At 41.9% G+C, this 20,621-nt stretch overlaps 1 protein-coding gene across 1 annotated transcript in view; it reads left to right on the top strand.

Moving 5' to 3' along the window:
- AVEN (apoptosis and caspase activation inhibitor) overlaps positions 1 to 20,621 on the top strand; it is a 139,632-nt gene that overhangs the window by 20,557 nt on the left and 98,454 nt on the right. The window contains exon 2 of the mRNA XM_063117734.1: positions 16,921 to 17,086. Coding sequence (XP_062973804.1) covers positions 16,921 to 17,086 — 166 coding nt within the window. The remainder of the gene's footprint in view (positions 1 to 16,920; positions 17,087 to 20,621) is intronic.

The following is a 20,621-nucleotide window of genomic DNA, read 5'->3' on the forward strand; positions in this document are numbered from 1 at the left end:
TTTTATCTGGGCTGTTACATTGTTATGTTGTATACTTATGTAAACTGCTTGGGGATTTTAATATACCAAGCAGTTTAGAAGTTTTTTAATAATTAAATAATGATGCCCTGTTACCATGGACCTTTCTACACCTAAGGATTATCCCAGGAAAATGGAGGGATCGTCCCTGCCTGCTCCCAGGATCCCCTGTGTGTCATTTGGGTGCACAGGGATGATCGCGGGACAATCCTGGGATAAATGGCTGGTGTAGACATGCCCCATGTGTCTGCCAGAAACAAACAACTCTCCATCCCCCCACATATAAATAAAACTTTTGAATGAGCATAATTTGCATGATTTAATTGTAAAATGTAGAAGGAGAACTTCCCCCATCTGATTCCACAGCATTGTTGCCAGCGGTGGGTTTCATTCTGCAACAGTCTTTCTCTTAGCTCTTATAAGCAAACTTATAAGAGGACAAAAAAGGCCTTCTTTTTCTATTTTTGTCACTTATAAGTTGAGTGCTAATGGCCTTATGTCCAGCATTGAAGATTTTTTGGGGGTGTAGTTTTATCATCTTCCATAAATTTTATTTTATTTTATTATTTATTACATTTCTATACCGCCCAATAGCCGGAGCTCTCTGGGCGGTTCACAAATGTAGATGGCATAGATTAAAAAGCAGTATGCCCAGTTCCTGGCTTTTTAGCTCCCCCCCCACCCGCCCCCAATTTAACATATTTTTTACCTTTGGTAGATCTGTCTAAAAGTCACAAATGGAGCAGCTAAATGAAGAGAATTATTCCTCAATGCATGTCTATATTTTTTTCTCCCAGATGCTTGTGCTGAATGAGAAGTGTAATATTACTGGTAGTATTTGGATGATTGAGGGGAAGTAGTAAATTATTGTAGTTACTGAAAAGCAGAATCTAGAGGACAGATATGTGAACGTTCTGTATGAAAGCAATATAAAGAAGATAAATAATGTATTATACCTTCCTCAGATTTGTTTTCGTCCCCACTGTCCAATGTTATAATTTTGACAATCTCTGTGGACTTACGTAATTTCAGCAGTAATGCTGTTTAAAACAGTTGTGTGTTAGCAACAGAAAGGCAGAAACAAATATTTTACAGCTAGTGAAAAGTCATGCTGTTTTGCCTCCAGACTATAATAGCCATCTTCAGGAAAATTCTGAAGAGAACAAAGTACAAATGCATGAAGAGTTCTAACACCTACTTTAACTTGTCTGTGATATTTAATAAAATTGCGGTTGAATTATTTTTACAAATGCTTACTTTCTAATGAATAGTTAATGGTTAATTGGAAGTAGAATGAGCTTATCTCTATGATGTGAAACAGGGAAAGCAGGAAGATAATAGAGGATGATTTAATTAATTTCAGTGAGACAGCAAACTAGATTGTTTGAGTTCTCATCTCACTGGTCTGCATGATCAAAATAACCCATGGGTTATTGGAGGGTTGTTTCCCCTGCAACAATCATGCTGCCTGGGTTCGGATGACACAACAAGCCACATCTAGGCAGAATTCTATAGTTTCAGCCAGAGAACTGATGCAGACTCCCCTCCTATAGGACAGCAATTGGCAAACTGTGGCTTCTCCCGGACAGGTATAGCTTGGCCACAGTGGTACACATGCTAGACTGGATTACTGCAACACGCTCTTTGTGAACCACCCAGAGAGCTCCGGCTATTGGGCGGTATAGAAATGTAATAAATAAATAAATGAATAAATATGTGGGACTGCTCCGGAGCTAATGCAAAATGCAGTGGCTTGATTGTTGTCAGGAGCTGCCCCTTTTCAACATGTAACTCATTTGCTGAGTGAACTCCACTGGCTGCTTATTCGCTATCAGTCCAGGTTAAAGGTTTTGGTACAAAGCAGTAAATATCTAGGAACCAGGATACCTGAGAGAGGGCCTTCTTCCTTACCAACATGCTTGGTCACTGAGGTCATTAGGGGACATGCTCCTGGTGGTTCCACATAGACCTATGGCCCAGTCAGAATCCAGCTGAAGAAGACCCTTTCGGCACCTCCTGAAAACAGAAAGCCTTTCTTAACTAACCTGCCATGGCTTTTATTGATATTCTATTTTTAAAAGAATAATTTTAATATTGAGTTTTATTCCTTTTATCTTTGCACTATTTTATCTCTTGTTCACCATTCCAAAATCTGCTTAGATATGGAGAGACATAAATGCTGAAAATTGTTGTTGTTGTTGTTGTTGTTGTTATCGTTATCCCATGTAGACATTAGCCACAATGGGTAGAGGTGAAGGCCCACAGTGGCAGTTGGTCGAAAGCCTACAAGTTATGGGGACAAAACAGAGAAGGGAGCTAATATTCTTCCATTTGAGATCCCATCCAGCATAAACAGTAGCGATGATGATGATGATGATGGTGATGATGATGATGGAGAAAGTGGAATTCCTATTCAGAGTATCTATGTACCCATTAATAGAATTCTGCACTTTTGCATACTCAGAATTCTATAGTTTCAGCCAGGGAACTGATGCAGACTCACTTCCTATAGGAAGTGGCAAATTGTGGCTCTTCAGATGTTTTAACCTATGGCTCAGTTCATATGCTCAAATTGAGCCACAGTGGCTTAAATAAGACACTGTGGCTTGTGGGCACCCATGGGCACCCATTCCATCCGATCTGTGCTTGTAGATTCTTGTGTCATCCGAACCAGGTGAGCATGGGTTGTTCGTATGGTTAACAAACCACCCACAGCCCTAAGACAGTCCATGGATTGTGAGTGGCTTGTTAACCACTCCAACCTATGCAGTGGGTTGTGGGTTAGGTTATGGAATAGGTGCCCTCAACCCACAGTGGCTTAATTATTTAAGCCACTGTGGATCAATTTGATCATGTGACTTGGATCTACAATTCCCATTATCCCTGACCATTGGCTGTGCTAGCTGGAACTGATGGGAGTTGCAGGCAGTCTCTGTGGAGGAACAGTTTTAGAGAATTGGCTCCAGTTGAGAGAGAACACTGGGATGTCAAAAGAAATGGCTATCCTGTAACTGAATATCAGAGACTGAAACAATGGCCTTGTTTTGTTAATGGAGTACTCTGCAATTGAGTGGAAACTTGTAAGGGAGAAGGGAAGATATTTATTGGTGGACGGAAGTAATTAGTTTGTAAATAGTTAACGATATATTATTCTCTATACTCTGATATTTTTGTTAGCCTGTATTTTCTTCAGGAATATTTCTTTAGCCCCTTAAGCTCTCTCAGTATAGTGGCCAAGGTGATTTTGAAAAGAGGGATGGTATTGTGATTTTGGTTGCCCTGTTATCTGTGAATGGGTCTATCACTATGATCTTCCTAAAGTGTCAACTAGTGGATAGCTGAGGACTCTAGAAAATAATCTTTATGGTTCTCAGTGCTTGTGCATGGTTTCCAGAACAGGCAATTCATCTACAGAGGTGGAATAGAGAGGAATCAAACCAAAGGTCTATCAAGTCCAGCATTCTGTTCACACAGTGGCAATCAGTGGCTACTAGTTGTGATGGTGATGTATTACTTCCAGTATTGGAGGCAGTATGCTTCTGCATGCCAGTTGCCGAGGAGCACAAGCAGGAGGGTGCTATTGCATTCATCTCCTTTTCTGAGCTTCCTATATTTTTGTTGGCCACTGTGTGATCAGAATGGTGTGGACTAGATAAACCTCTGGTCTGATCCAGCACCACTCTTCCTACATTCTTATAGATGGTCAGTGTAAAACAGCATGTCTGTTATTTTCAAGTATAGCAATGGCTTGAGACCAGCGCCTTGCAAGTGAAGTGTATCAGAAAAGAAGGCAGTTTGTTTTTTGAATATTGGCAGAGAGAGCATTCTGAGTTTAGCAGGACTGAGGCTATGCAACGTACTTTTCGGGAATCCAATGCAAGGATCAGGAGATTTGCTGCCTGCTATAAGAATGCCTATTCTTCCAAGATGCTCTGCTTATATATTTGTAAATATATTTGCAAATAAAGGAAAAATCACAAAGATACCATATATCTCCAGTGTTTTCATTAGCAAAAGAAATTAAACCCAGCAGCTTTGCCCCTGAAGCAGGTAACAGTATCCCACTCTTCTTCCAAGGAATGCAGCAGTGTACAAAGACATTTGAACATTTTATCTACATAATTTGCAAGGTTTGTTAGAGTGAGAAATAGTGACTGGCCCAAAGTCACTCAGTCATCTTTGTGATTCAGAACTGGATTTGAACAGAGGTCTCCCTGATCTAAATTGAATGCTTTGTCCATTAACCTACATTACCATTTGGTTTTCAGGGTCAGCTGGCTCTGCCTGTTCTTCCCCTGATTTTGCCCTGTTGAGCTGCAAGGCCTGAAGGGGCGTTATACTCATGTTCACTTGGACACAAAAAGAACACCTATTCAGACCGTGAGAACTTGAGGACTTGATTTGGGGAAGTTGGGGGCTGAGAGGGCAGGGACTAGCATGCACAGGAATGTAGGGATGGGGAGGTATGTGTGGCCCCATCCCTACCCAATTTAAGACCTCATGTGTTGAGGCAAATGCATGAATAGAGCTAACCTTTTTCTGATATTTCACAGTACAGCGTATGCTCCCTGTCCCTTTCCTCCCTGTATCCCAGCATGTCCACATTAGTGCAATAAATTTCCCATTCAAGAAATTTATGCAATGTTATGCAAATGGACCAGTACATTGCTTATTTGCCTTTGATAGGTAATTCGCCACTATTATTTCAATACGCAGAAAACCGTGTTTGGATTTTAATCCTTTGGTAAGTATGGTTGTGGGTAGACCCATCTGGTTGCTAGGGCAACCCTGGAATTTTCATTCAAAAGCTAGCAGCTTGGAGTGGGCGGAAAACCAGTAGAACTTGTCAGTTGCAAATGGCTCATTGGGGACAAAATACAAAGATCTTGGTGCTAGTGCTGGAAATCTACTCTAATGTGATTTTAAGGATAGGTCACTATTAAAATGGTAAGTGGTTTGGTTACAGTAGATTTTGAGTTTCCAATAATTAGTCTAAACTATAGCTTTAATTGACGTTTGTGGAAAGTTAGTACATTGATTTTTTCACTAGTGTTGCTAACAAAGCAACCCTATGCATCTACAGAGAAGTAAGTCTCATTCAGTTCAGTGCAACTGAATAAAGTAAAATAAGTAACTTCTGTTTATTGCTGTGCCTAAACATAGTCGCCAAGCTGTTTTTTCAATGATCACTCACAGAATAGGAGGAAATTCAACAAAGGAGCTAAAGTGTACTAGTGGGAATCGAATAGTATTGAGATGATGGTGGCATTGTAAGCGGAGTGCAATAGTTCCCTAATCAAGCTTCCTTTGCTGTGAACATTGGCAGAACAATACAGAAGTGTGTACATACCTGTTGGTCTGTTTGTCTCTCAGTTTGGCCTTTGCTAGACCTACCTGAAAATCCGGGACTGACGAGGGGAGAGCCCACGATGCAACTATCGCAGGCTCTCGCCGTAGTCTACACCTCAGGCGCGACGAGGTCAAGAAAATACCCAGTGCATCCGCCATTTTTGTTTCTTTTGAATAGGGCTGGATGTGCACGAATGTTCATGCGCGGAGGTGAGTTTTTTTTTTTAAAAAAAAGGTTTCCCTGCTCCCCCCTCCCTGCCCTTGATCTCCCCACCCTGCGTGGCTCCCGGCTACACGCGAGTAGCTGTTTCAAAGAGCTACATGCTTGTGGTCTCGGGTTCAGCCCGAGACCGTGAGAAAAACCGGGCCAAAAGCAGTGCCCACTATCCCAGGGCATGGGAGGGTTGATCCCTGCCTGAGCCCGGGATCCCCTGTGCGTCATCCTGGGTATCAGCCCAGGATAACCATTCGTCTAGCTAAGGCCTTTGTCTCAAACAGCAGTAGTTTAATTCAGTCCTCAAATGCCTCACTTCTGTACTGCACCATTCCTAACATAGGCCTTAGCTAGACCTAAGGATTATCCCAGGCAAATGGAGGGGTCATCCCTGCCTGCTCCCAGGATCCCCTGTGTGTCATTTGGATGCACAGGAATGATTCCAGGGCAATCCCTGGATATAGGCCTGGTCTAGCCATGGCCATAGTTTGCTTCCCTCCTGAATTAGTAGTATAAACAGTACAGACGTGTAAAACGCTTTACTTGTAGAGTAATCCCCTTTTTTCTGTGATTGTGAGAGAGCAAACTGGAAGTGCGCTAAAGGGAAAATGCTCAAACATAAGGTCTGCACCCTTCAATCCTGGTGGATCATGTCCTGGAGTTCAACTTTTTGTGAGTGAAGTATAGAGCTATCATAAATTTCCTTCGCTAAAGAAATGAATTGCTTTGATTTAGCCTTTTGGACAATTGGGCTAAACTTTATAGCTGTTCATGTCTTTTAGATTGTAAGCCTGTGGGCAGGGACTGTCAAGAAATACTTTTGTAAGCCGCCGTGAGAGCCTTTTTTGGCTGAATGGCAGCATAAAAATGCTTAAATAAAAATAAATAAATAAATAAATAAATCTTATTTAGTGATGAGGAACATGAACTGAACAAGAAGTGTCTAGTTCTAGTCTTATTTATACATTCATTAGGAGATTTAGACAAGCCACTGTTTTTTAGCTTCAGCCTTAGACTACTACAATGTGAGGATGCTATTGGCAATGGTGGTACAAGCATTATAGAGACAATTACTGAACTTTCCAAAAGTGCTAATTAAATGTTGAGTGATGTGTTAAAGACTGTGATTGCTAGTGGGATGAATTAAAAAGGTATGCATCCAGAAGCAGCATGTCATTGTTTTTATGTACGAGTAGCTTCAAAATATTTCTTGTTTTTTTTTTGTTTTCTGATATTTGGTAACATTAAAGATGTTGTTCAATTTGCTTCAAATTTAGAATGCTGGAATTAAAGGGTGGGATAACTGAGAAAGTACAATAATGTAGTGATAAATTTGAAGTGCAGGCACTCATCATGACTGTCCCCATTACCACGCCCACAAGGAGAGACCAAAAATTCCAGCAATTGCAACTGACAAGTTCTGCTGGTTTTCCGCCCACTCTAAGCTGCTAGCTTTTGAATGAACATTCCAGGGTTGACCTAGAAACCAGATGGTTCTACCCACAAATCCATTCTTATAATCTCCACCAGGAGCAAGTCTTTTGAAAAGCTAATGGGTCTTAATTGCCCAATTCAAGACCAAGCCACCCCCACAATACTTTGCATCACAACCTACCCCCAAATAAGCTCAGAAAGAACGGGATTCTGAGGGACATCAGCATTTCTCCAAATAATAAAAGAGCCTGCACTGTGTCCCTCCCCCGCCCCCTACATTCTCCTTTCATCTGCAGTTAATTTTTTAATTTTTTTCTTTATTTCTGCCAAATACAGCAGCCTGAAACTGCACAATTATGGTAAAACAACACACTATACTTTCCCCTAAGATCATATTAAACAAGCCCCAAGGAAGGGAGGCCATTTGTAGGAAGCTGGAGGGAGCCCATGGACTGAGACTGTTGCTGCCCTTTGGCTTGGGAAAGGTTTACAGGGGAGGAGGAGCAAAGGTTTGTTTTGCTCATTTCAAAGGGTGGGCAAATGATCAATCATTTTAACTAATTTATTTTGTGAAGGTGGCCAGGTCCCCTCCTTTGCTCCAAGGTATTATTATTATTATTATTATTATTATTTATTTATATAGCACCATCAATGTACATGGTGCTGTACAGAGTAAAACAGTAAATAGCAAGACCCTGCCGCATAGGCTTACAATCTAATAAAATCATAGTAAAACAATAAGGAGGGGAAGAGAATGCAAACAGGTACAGGGTAGGGTAAGCAGGCACAGGGTAGGGAAAAACTAACAGTAGAAAGTAACAGTAGAAGTCTGCACAACATCAAGTTTTAAAAGCTTTAGGAAAAAGAAAAGTTTTTAGTTGAGCTTTAAAAGCTGTGGTTGAACTTGTAGTTCTCAAATGTTCTGGAAGAGCGTTCCAGGCGTAAGGGGCAGCAGACGAAAATGGACGAAGCCGAGCAAGGGAAGTAGAGGCCCTTGGGCAGGCGAGAAACATGGCATCAGAGGAGCGAAGAGCACGAGCGGGGCAATAGTGTGAGATGAGAGAGGAGAGATAGGAAGGAGCTAGACCGTGAAAAGCTTTGAAGGTTAACAGGAGAAGTTTATATTGGATTCTGAAGTGAATTGGAAGCCAATGAAGAGATTTCAGAAGCGGAGTAACATGGTCGGAGCGGCGAGCCAAGAAGATGATCTTTGCGGCAGAGTGGTGAACAGAAACCAACAGACTGATGTGAGAAGAAGGAAGGCCAGAGAGAAGAAGGTTGCAGTAGTCCAACCGTGAAATAACCAGTGCATGAACAAGCGTCTTGGCAGAAGAGACAGACAAAAATGATCGAATCCTGGCAATATTATACAGGAAAAATCAACAAGATTTAGCTACTGCCTCAATATGAGGAATAAAGGAGAGCGAGGAGTCGAAGATAAAGCCAAGGCTACGAGCTTCCTTGACCGGAGTAAGCGTAACATCATTGACAGTAAGAGAGAATGAGAGATGAGGAGAAGGTTTAGGAGGAAAAACAAGCAATTCAGTCTTTGCCATGTTAAGCTTCAAGCGACGATGAAGCAGCCAAGCTGAGATATCTGAAAGACATGCCGAGATACGATCGTGAACATCAGGAGAAAGTTCCGGAGATGACAGATATAGTTGTGTATCATCGGCGTACAGATGATATTGGAGGCCATGAGATTGAATAAGCTTGCCCAAGGGCAACATGTATAAGGAAAACAACAACGGGCCAAGCACCGAGCCTTGCGGAACCCCTACTGAAAGGGGAAAGGAGGAAGACGAGCTGCCATTAGCCAACACGCTGAAAGAGCGACCCGCTAGATAGGAGGCAAACCAGTTATAGACAGAGCCACAAAATCCAAGGTCATGAAGGGAATCTAAGAGAAGATCATGATCAACCGTGTCAAAGGCTGCAGTTAGATCAAGGAGAATAAGAACGGAATAATGGCCTTTAGACTTGGCAGTAAGGAGATCATTGGTGATCTTAGTAAGGGCTGTTTCGGTGGAATGCAGAGGACGAAATCCAGATTGAAATGGATCCAAAGCAGAGTTACTAGAAAGAAAGTCAAGACAGCGAGAGTAGACCGCACGCTCCAGGATCTTTGAAACAAACGGCAACAAAGAGACAGGTCGGTAGTTAGATAGAGATAGCCTATCAAGAGTAGGTTTCTTGAGAATGGGAGAGACTGTAGCATGTTTAAAAGCAGAAGGAAATGAACCAGAGGACAGAGAAAGATTAATAATATGTAGCAAGGAAGGGAGGATAGCAGGAATAAGATTAATAAAGACGCGAGAAGGAATCGGATCACGAGAACAAGTGGAAGGCTTCGAAGAGCGCAGTATTGTAGACAGTTCATCCGCAGAGACCGAAGAAAACGCAGAGAAATTTGCAGGAGGAGCTGACAGATGAGGAACAGGAACTGGAAGAGGAGCAGAGCTGGCCAGATCAGAGCGGATAGTTTGGATTTTAGCATTGAAAAAAGAGGCAAAGTTATTAGCAGACAGAGAGGCGGGGAGAGATGGCGGATTAGGCTTCAGAAGAGAATTGAAGGACGCAAAGAGCCGCTGAGGATGCCTAGCATTTGATTGGATCAGCGTTGAGTAGTACTGCTGTTTGGCCAGTGAGATGGCAGAAGAGAAAGAGGAGAGTACAAATTTGTAATGGACAAAGTCTGCCCGGTCCCTGGTCTTACGCCAAAGGCGTTCAGCTGCCCGGGAACAAGAGCGAAGGTAGCGGAGGGAAGAGGTGAGCCACGGTTGGGGTTGAGAAGGGCGAGCTATCCGAGTTGTAGATGGAGCAAGATTATCAAGAGTTGAAGATAAGGAGGAATTAAAGAAGGAGACAGCTGAGTCCAAGGAGACAGCCGAACAGACAGAAGGAAGGGAGGAGGCTAGAGACTGGGAAAAAGCCTCATAATTGATAGATTGCAAGTCACGACAAGAGCGAGAAGCGGGACGTGAAGGAGGAGGATTATGAGTAATATTGAAAGAAACTAGGTGATGATCTGACAGCGGAAAGTGAGCAGTAGAAAAGTCCAACACAGAGCAATTCCGAGTGAGAACAAGATCCAGACAGTGTCCAAGGGAATGTGTGGGTGCATCAGACCAAAGCTTAAGATCATAAGAGGAAGATAATGAGCGAAATCGTAGAGCTGCAGCATCTTGAGGGTCATCCACATGAATGTTGAAATCACCCAGGATAAGAGTAGGACAGTTGTCAGAGAGGAAAAAGGACAGCCACGAATCAAAATCAGAGATAAATTTTGAGGACGAGCCTGGGGGGCGGTACAGAACTTCAACCCGCAGTCGCAGTGGAGCGAAGAGCCTCACCACATGTACCTCAAAGGAGGAGAAGCAATGTGAAGGTGGAATGGAAAGAGGCTGGAACTGGCACAAACTAGATAATAAAAGACCCACACCACCACCCCGACCCTCTGGGCGACTAGTGTGAGAGAAAGAGAGTCCTCCAAGAGAGAGGGCAGCAGAGATGGCAGTATCATGGGCAAAATGCTTACATCTGCATAGTTTTAAAGATAAAAAGATCAAGCTTGGCACAGTGATAGTTCTTAAGGAGGGCTTTAGCCATGCTAAGTTTAAATCAGATCAGTTCATCCTTTGATTTTTTAGGAATTTTTTACTTACCCCCCACAAACCCTTTTCGTGATAGTGTGAAAGTCCACCTGTTTGCAATTGTGAAGGATCTGGAGTGCGAAGTTGTGCATCTCCAGTTCATAAAATAGAGATCTGCTGTTCTCTTACTCAAGAGTAAATCCCATTGATTTCAACTGAATTTATATCCAAGTCATACTAAAATCCCATACATGCTTACCTTTGAATAAACCCCATTAAACCCCATTTTGTCAAATGCAATTGAATGCAAATCTGGTAGGCTGAAATGGTGTAATGATGCAATTTATTTATTATTAAATTTATTTATTTATTTGTTAAATTCATATACTGCCCTATAGCCGAAGCTCTCTGGGCAGTTTACAAAAGTTAAAAACAGTGAACATTAAAAAGTATACAAAATTTAAAACCATCAAAATATAAAACAGTATCCATTTAAACAACAACAGTGTACTTAAGTGGTTAGGGAATGCTTTCCCTAGGATCCTTATAAACCAAGTTGGAGGACTGAAAGTACAATGGGACTGATTCAGAGAACTACAGGGAAGGAGGAGCGAATGTGCACTGCAGCTCGGTACCAGGCGCACTGGTGCCTTGCTCCATTTCTAAAAAAAACCCCAAGTCTTTAACTGTGAAGCTTCGCAGTTCTAGGGAGGTGCGGGGGTGAACCACCACTACCCCTGTCCCGGTGCATTTTCCTCATTTCTTTTAAGGTAAAAATGTAGGGTTAAATGGGACCTCTCTCCCTCCCCCTTCATGGTTGAGCGGAGAACTGCCTTACCCTCTTCTTTTGTTAGCGAGACAGCCCTTAGACGCGCACTCCCCCAACAAAGAATGGGATAGTCGGGTAGAACGCAATGACAGCAATACACGGGAGGGAGGAGCGCATTTATTTCACATGGAGGGGGAAAAACCTGATTTTCTCTGCTCCAAAAAGAAACGAAATATGGAGGGGAAGAGGCTAAATGAGTGCAGGACAGGGACGACATCATGCAAGTACCGGGCTGCAAAATCTCATACCAGGCATAGCGAGTGTGTGACAAATCGCTGGTGTGATGGAGCTCGTAATGTAATAGGGGGGGGGAAATTTTTTTTTTCAAACCATAGGAAACAGAGTTGAACTCTTGATTAATTGCATGGCAGTAATTTTGTGTTGATATCTGTCTTTGAAGTTCCTTTGTTCAAGAATGGCCACTTTAACAAGACAGGCTGTCCTGGGAGGTTGAAATGTTCCCCTACTTTTTTTTTTAATATGTCAGTTCCCTCTGACCAGTTAATCCTTGACTGACAACACAATTCAGGTGAAGCTAAAGTGATCCATAATGGCTCTTGTTTAAGTGGGGTTGAGGAAGAATTTTAAGGAGTGGGAAAGCAAGTTGTAGAGAATGGGGGACTATTCTAGGGAAAGAGCAGCATATGGGAAGGTCTGAAAGCTGAGAAGGAAGCAGACAAGTAGATACTGTTATTCATTCAGAAAACTTGTAATGATGATGTTTCTTCCCGGTTACCATAAACTAAGGCTGCAATCTTAAACACAGTTGCTATGAAGTAAACCTCGTTGAGCACAGTGGAACTCACCTCTGAGTAAGCCTGAATATGATTATGCTGAATGCTTAGCTAAGTACGTTTTATAAACAAAGTGGAAAAATCTTAGCAGCTTTACTTTTTATTGCCTGGCTAAAATACTTTAAATTCTCCATATTTAAAACTGTAACTCCTTTCCTTGCAATTAACATCAAAAGGATTTTAGGACCATCATTTCTGTTCTTGACTATCTGTGTTTCAGTTTTAATTGCATGCGTTTATAATTGCTGTTAAACTGCTTTGAGGGGGGGACTTCATGCTGAAAAGCAGACTCGGAATATTAACATAAAGACAATTCTAAACTGAGCATTAGAAGTATACATGGATGTATTTGTATGAGAGCATTTTAAGTGTCATAATTCCAACTCATTTTATATGTAACTGAAAGTTTATTTTTGTAAGCATGTATCTAGTTCTAAAATATTTTTAGTCTGGTCTCCAGGTCTTGGAGTGCCCTTGGGCAAGATGCCCTGGGGTTTTGTGGGGAGGGGCTCCCTGAGCAGTCCCACTGCTCCGTTGTTGTTAAGGAGAGAATTTGGGATGGGGTGGGTGGGGAGCTGCACCTCCTTTTCCTGTCTCTGCCCATTAGTGAACTGGTGAAGACAAGATGATTCACAAAAATTAAAATTCTAAAATCCAACTTGATAAAACATAATATGAAACCTTTAGAAGTTTAAAACAGAATAAAACCAGAGTAAAAACCACAAGCAGAGAAAGATCTAAAACACAAGAACACACATTTAAAGATAAAACTGAAGGACTAAAAAACCTGAGAAAATAAAAAGGTCTTTATCTGGCAAGGCAATGACCACAATGTAAGCCCCAGACAAGCCTCTCTGCCGAGGGCATTCCGCTACTGGGATTTGACCACCAAAAAGTCCCTCCTTTTAGTATCCACATGCCTCATTTCATTTGGCAGGACACCTGAAGAATGGCTTTTGAGGCAGGCAGGTGTATACGGGAAGAGCCGATCCTTCAGGTAACTTGTCCCCAAGCAATTTAGGGCTTAAAAAGCTAATATCAGCACTTTGAATTGGGCTCAGAAAAAGAATAGAAGCCAGTGCAGATCATGGAAGACTGATGTAATAGGATCATACCAACCAGTCCTGTTAACAATCTTCTTGTCCTGTTTTGGACCTGCTGTAGTTTCTGGATCATTTTCAAAGGCAGCCCCATATATAACTCATTGCAGTAATCCAAATGAGAGGTTATCAGAGCAAAGATAACTCTAGCCAGGCTTTCTCTAGCTAGATAGGGTCGTAGTTGGTGTATCAGTCTAAGCTGATAAAAGGAGTCTAAACTGGGCTGATTTCTGATGCCAGTCCGGAATATTCTACATACAACCCATTCCTCTTTGGGCCCTATATGCATTAAAATAAATCATAAGCTGTTGCTGTTTTAAATACACGCTGTTTTATATAACTGGCGTCTCCAATGTGGTACCTGTGAGCACCAATCTGCTTTGTGCCTGTTACTGTCAGGTATAGCCCTTGTACCTAGTGGTTAGATTTATTAGGTAATACTTTGTGAATGTCAGATGTAGCTGGTTCACTCCTTTTCTTCGGCCTTGAAGTAGCTGGTTCTCTGGGAACTTCAGAGTGTTTTGGAAAAGGTGGGGGACACTCTTCGAAGTGGGTTGTAACATCATGCTCTCTTGGCACGTAGGCATGGTTTACAGGTCAGAGGACCTGTCTGTCAAGTGACTTTGAATAGGCCTTAAAGGCTGGTGCAAAACTGAAAAAGCTTTGCTAGGTTTCATCTCTCAATGCAACACTTGACCTCCCTCCTGCTTTGGATTCCATCTCCGCTTGGGACTTTAAAAGCAATCTGCCAATGGACGCTTTGCTAATTAGACTTTGGATAGCTAAGAACTGTGCCATGAAAAGTAGTGAGGCTTTTCATAGACTTGGACTTGCATATGCTGTAGATTCTGTGTTTGTGCCCAGACTCAGGTGGCAAGGAGTTCCCAGTCCTTAGCAGAAGGATGGGACTCCTGAGCCTGAAGCTTAACCTTTCCTGAAGTCATGGTAACGGTGTCAGTTCAGTAGTGGCAGGCTGAGAGTGACAAGTGTGTGACGGATCTTTCTGGCCAGCTCTGGTGGCTCAGAGCAACCTTCCCTGGGACTTTGTTTTAGGAGATTGGCCATGTCATTTTGAGGAGCCAGCGTATGCGGCGTATGCCCATCAGCCATTTTATGAATGGGCAAGCCCTGCCTTCATGGCAGCCATTTTGTGAGAATACCCATGACACTCTCAAAATTCCAAATGTGCTCACTGTCTCAAAAAGGCTGGATACTGTAGGAATGGCCTGCACTTGTGAAACCTAGTCCAGTCTTGCCAGGAAATAGCTGTCAGTTCATCCACCAACCAGCACCACACCAGTCTGCCACCTATCTGCATTTCCTTCTTTTCCTTATCTATGGTCTGTTCTTATAGGAAATGAAGAGCTGAAAGAAATATCTAAGTGCATATCTGCTTCCAGGCTAAGATTATAGGTAGCTATCTCGAGCATTTTCATCAGTTTTCCTGTTTACTATGTTTGTGATGGGGAAAGGGAGAAAGAAATGCATTCCCAAATTAAAGAGAATAAAGAAATTTAAGCTGCAAATTTATACCCACTTACCTGGAAGTAAGCCCCATTGAATTCAATGGTTCTTACTTCAGATTAGACATGTAGAGCTGTTAGGGTATCGGGCATATAGAGGCATGAGGCAGAATAATTGACTTATTGCCTATTCCATCCCAGCGAATTACCAACCACTTTTACAAGCTTATTCTCCCACTTCTCTTTTGCATGTATTTGTAAATAGATGGTTTTCCCCAGACATCATTATATATAACATTTCTCTTCAGTAGACTAGCCTTGTAATTTGCTTCTCTCCTGCTTGCCTGGAGCAGATAGCTATTGTTCCATGCAGCAATCACCTAACTGGCAACTTCACAGGCCTGTGGTAGCAATGTACGTGGCACATCTCCTTTTTCTCTCTTCTAGTCTGAAAGACCTGCTGGCATACTTAGCCAGTGATTAGTTCTGCTTTCCTTCCTATTTTTTTCTCCAGTACAGGCTTTTAAAAAAACAATCTTCACCATACAGCAAATAAATATCCTCAATAAAGTATGGCTTAATAAATATTTATAGTTAAAAGATTGATTTACAGCATGATCTGCTGGTCAGTACATGCTCTACAGCCCAGCGCTGGCACAAGCTGTCCCACCACCTGAGCCTCTCTGGAGCACCTGCTGGAGGTGGGCCCTCCTGTTGGGGACAGGAGTGGCGCAATTTACCACTCCTGCCACTGCCTCATGGGGGTGTGGTGTGTGTGCTGGACCGGCTACAGCCAATTTGTGGAGTCTGCTTTGAATTGCTCCATATGAACGGTAATGTGGCCCACTTAACACTGGCCCATATAGCAATACAAGTTTTCAATGTGTTGCCACACAGATAAATGTTATCTACGTTGCTGCAGATGTTTTTTGATGGGGCATATATTTGGGATGCAAAGCCATGTATTCTGCTGAGCCATGGCCCATCTTTATGACAACATAGAGAAAAATGCACAATCCATTTGGCTGTGATATATGAATGACTTGGTAAGGAGTGCCAGCAGCCATAAGAGTTGTAGTAGTGACATGTGAACTGCCCAGAGAGCTTCGGCTATGGGGCGGTATACAAATGCAATAAATAAATAAAATGTAAGTGTTCCGAGTGAGATTTAGTCATAACATTCAGGAAAGGAAAGGAACCTCTCGTGCAAGCAGAGTCATTACTGACTCTTGGAGGGTCAGCTTTCGCTGACGTTTTCTTGGCAGGCCTTATAGCAGGGTGGTTTGCCGTTGCCTTCCCTGGCCATTATTACTTTTCCCCCAGCTAACTGGGTACTCATTTTACTGACCTCCGGAGGATGGAAGGCTGAGTCGACCCGAGCCGGCTGCCTGAAACCAGCTTCCGCTGGGATCAAACTCAGGCCGTGAGGGGAGTTTCAGCTGCAGAAACTGCTGCTTTACCACTCTGCGCCACACAAGGCTCTCATAACACTCAAGACCAGTCCTATCTGTTACGTATGTTCAATATATATATATATATATATATATATATATATATATACACACACACACACACACACACACACACACACACAGAGAGAGAGAGAGAGAGAGAGACTTGCTGCTTTCAGTCACAGGCAGTAGTATAAGGAGAACAACTAACTTAATGTAACTTACATACAGATTGGAACAATTTTCCAGCCTTTCTTTATTTTTGTTACTGTGGTAACTACCTTGCTTTAACTCTTGATTGTAGTTCCCTTACATCTGAAAGGAAAGAGAAACCCGAAGTCTAAGGGGATTTGATAAACTCTGTTTACTGTTTCAATTTTTTTGAACCCGTCACAGCCAGTTCCAAGTCTGAAGAGAGGATAAATATGAATCCCCAAGACCAGCAGTTTATAATGACACCAGGCCACTCTTGCTATAATATTTTGTGTCACAGACCAACATAGTAATGCATTTGAGTGTCCAGGCTGGTAATCTAGGCATGCTTTCTAAATAAAATGTTATGTTAGGACATCGATTGATTCAAGGCAGGTATTTAGTCTTTCAGTAAGTCCAAATTATAAGAAGAGAAACTAATTTAATGCTCTTATTCAATCATCTTGCTGATACATGCTATAGGCTGTTGCTGATCTTGAATTACGAGAAGAGGGAAAAGAACAAGGAAGTTATTCAAGAAGAAAGGTAATTTCCAACTGGCATCGTTATGAAGACACTGAGAAAGAAATCCAGAATGACAGTGAATCTCAGCGTGGGACAGACTTCAGTGTTCTGCTTAGCTCAGCAGGTAAGAAAGAGAAATCACAAACAATTTTATATGTTACATGTTTGTCTCATAATAATGGCATTTGGAATGTCTCACTGTTGCTTCTGATAATGGAATACTCCTTGGAAGGTTACATTTATGTCTAACTAATGAAAAGCTCATGAAATTTCATAGGCACAAAGTGGTGCTTTTAGGAAGAAAGATAGGAACATAGGAAACAGCCTTATACTCAAGTTAGATTACTGGTGCATTTAGCTCAGTGTTCTGACTGTCAGCAGCTCTTGAGTATTTGGGAGAGAAGTCCTCCCCAGCCCTATTTGGAGAGGCTGAACCTGGGGCCTTTATTTCAAACAAGTGTTCTAGCATTGAGCTAGAGCACCTCTCCAATTATGTAAAATTATCTTCAGCTTCATTAGTATAAAATTGTCTAGTTATTTCTCTTTCTGTTTTCTCCCTACCAAGGAAACTGTGTGTTTCACCTAAGGATGGAGATGGTTTTTTGAGTATCAGCTGGATCTTGCATTTTCAAAAATGGAGTGATAAACCAATTCATTTTTTCCAACAACCATTGGAGTGGTGGGGCAGGTCCAAACTGAAATCATCTCAGAAACTGGTAGAGACTAATTTGAATGTCTGATGCCTCCTCCCATTTTCCAACTTAAGACTGCCACTAAATGCACATTGCATGGCTTGAAAGTCCAATGCTGGCCTCAGGAGTGGCAGAGCTGAGTGGTTGCCCTGGGCACTAAGCTAAGCTTATTGGCCCAGTGTTGTAGATTGATAAGTCTTAAGTTTAACTGAGAGTGTAAGTGAAGATGAAGAGTCAAATAAAGGCATACCAAAATGATATGTATGTATTTAAAAGTTCTTTATGAACATTTGGAAAGGGAACAAGAACAATTCTTGGGGAAAAACCCTTAGCGACCTTGATATGTTACAGTGAAACAATTTCTTGTATCATGTGAATGATTTTGTTCGACATGAACTTCATGTGCAGTTTTGCGCATGACAGGTAATTAAAAAACCTGAAAAAATCATTTTAGCATATTATGCCTTTACTTCCTCCCTTAAAACAATATAATTGTAGTACCGGCTACAAAATAGGAAGTTTTGCAGGTATGGGAAACTTGTCCCATGCCTATGCTTTGCAGCCATTGTACAAATGGCACTTGCAACCCTGAGCCAGTGTGGTGTAGTGGCTAAGGTGTTGGGAGATCCGGGTTCTAGTCCCCACTCGGCCATGGACACCCACTGGTTGACTTTCGGCTAGTCACAGACTCTCAGCCCAACCTACCTTACAAGGTTGTTGTTGTGAGGATAACATGGAGAGGAGGAGGATTATGTATGCTGCCTTGGGTTCCTTGGAGGAAAAAAGGTGGGATATAAATGTAATAAATAAATAAATAAATAATAAACTCAGGTGATAATAGTATGCTTCCACTACGTTTATCTATTTTTTTATGTTGCTATATTGGGCAAGTGTAGATGTAATGATGTAATGCTTCTCTATAGCTGATGTAATGCTTCTCTATGGTTAAGAGATCAAGAGTGAGCTACAGAAGCAAGTCCTTCTCATTAGGCTAGAAGAAAGATTTTCAAATTTGTACTTTCATTGGGGTGCTTGAAGTTATTTGAGGTGAATCATGCAAGTGTTTAGTATTTGCTGTTTTGGAAGCCTCTATGGACAAAGAATGCAGAGCAGAAGTATAATAAATAGTATTGTGTGGAAGAGAGTGAGGATTGATTCAACAACAACAACACAATTATTTCTTACCCACCTCTCCCTTTGGATTGAGGTGGGGAACAACATTAGTACAACAATACAATATAAATCAAATACATAAAATTAATTAAAAGAGCATAGAAAACCAACACAATATAAAAAAAACCAATGAAGACATCTTAAAATTCTTAGTTTAAAATTCATCTGGGTAGGCCTGCCAGAAAAGGCTAGTCGTTATAGCTGTGTTAAACTCGGGGAGAGAGTTACGTTGACGAATCTCCTCTGGCAGGCCATTCCACAGTCTGGGAGTGGCAGAAGAAAAAGTCCTCTGGGTAACAGTTGTCAACCTAGTTTTTGCTGACTGGAGTAAGTTCTCCCCAGAGGACCTGAGTGTGTGGGGCGGATTGTACGGGAAAAGGTGATCCTGCAGGTAACCAGGACCCAAACCAAGTAGGGCTTCAAGGTAATGACCGACACTTTGTACTTCGCCCGGAAACTAATTGGCAGCCAGTGGAGTGATTTTAATGTTGGGGTAATATGCTCATCCCTAGATGTACCAGTGACCAACCTGCCTGCCATATTTTGACCTAATTGAAGTTTCCAAACTAGGAACAATGGTATTTAGATTATGTTTTACATATTCTTAACTGATTTGTGCTAATTCTTGGGGCTTGACCCAATGTCATACGAATGGAAGTTCGCTCGTGCAATGGGACTTCCCTTTCCTCTCCTCCCCCTGCAGCTGTATACTACCCCAAATCTGCCCCAGTGGGTCATCCCACCCTCCAGAGCACATTTTCGGTTGCAGTGAGGAGGAGAAATACATTCCATCAGCCACGTTCCTTCTGCTGGTGACTTTCCTTCTGTTATTCTTGGTGGACTGTGGATAAGTTCAGATAGTTTATAAGCCTAGAAACAAGCCATGTTCCTGCGTGCATACTCATTCCTTCCCTCATCAGCCAGGATTCAGGGAATTTACTGTATTTTCTTAAAGCACAGATCCCAGTAACTTCCAAACAAGGAAACTGTGATTTAGAAACATACCTGGCTTGGAGGGAGCCTTAAAAAATAGGAAGCTGCCTTATACTGAGTCAGACTATTGGTTTGTCTAGCTCAATATTGTCAACACTTACAACACTTACCTCCAGTGGCCCTTGAGGGTTTCAAGCAGGATTCTTTCCTTGCCCTGCCTGGAGAAACCAGGGATCGAACCTGGGACCTTCTGCATAAAAAACACATGCTCGATCACACTGAACTATGGACCTGTAAAACTAGAGCTTCCCAGTTTGGATGTCATGTAAAACTAGTCTGAGAAACAAAGAAACATATGATTGCAGCATGCTGGTCATGTGCTGGATGAATTTCCCTAATTACCTTAGTTGGTGTGACTTTCTGTGTCATCCAAACAGATGGCATGGCTTTTTGAAGGATCAGCAACCCTCAAATAACCCTGGCCTGTTGTTGGATAATACAACTTGTACCTTGATTCAACTGGTGGTTGCTGATGGTGAATTCTTGTCATTCTCTATTTTGTGAGCTAAATATGATTTGCCAGCTAAAGCTAAATGGCAATACTTGCAATTGCATCATTTGTTAGTCTCTAGGTTTGCCATGCTGCTTTTACAGCTTCAGCGTCTTTCTTGTTATTGGAAACACTTATTGAGGCCAAGCAGGCAAATCAACCTATGACCCATGTCTATAAAAACTTATTATTGGTGAATAAATGTGGTATACAGGTCTTAAGCAGGAATGGAATAGGTAACTGTATTGTCCCATTTTGCCTAATTGATTGATCGCTGCTTTGGCTTCTATATCTAATATGTCTATGGATTT

Source organism: Elgaria multicarinata, chromosome 2 (genome assembly GCF_023053635.1).
Source record: "Elgaria multicarinata webbii isolate HBS135686 ecotype San Diego chromosome 2, rElgMul1.1.pri, whole genome shotgun sequence".
NCBI lineage: Eukaryota > Metazoa > Chordata > Lepidosauria > Squamata > Anguidae > Elgaria > Elgaria multicarinata.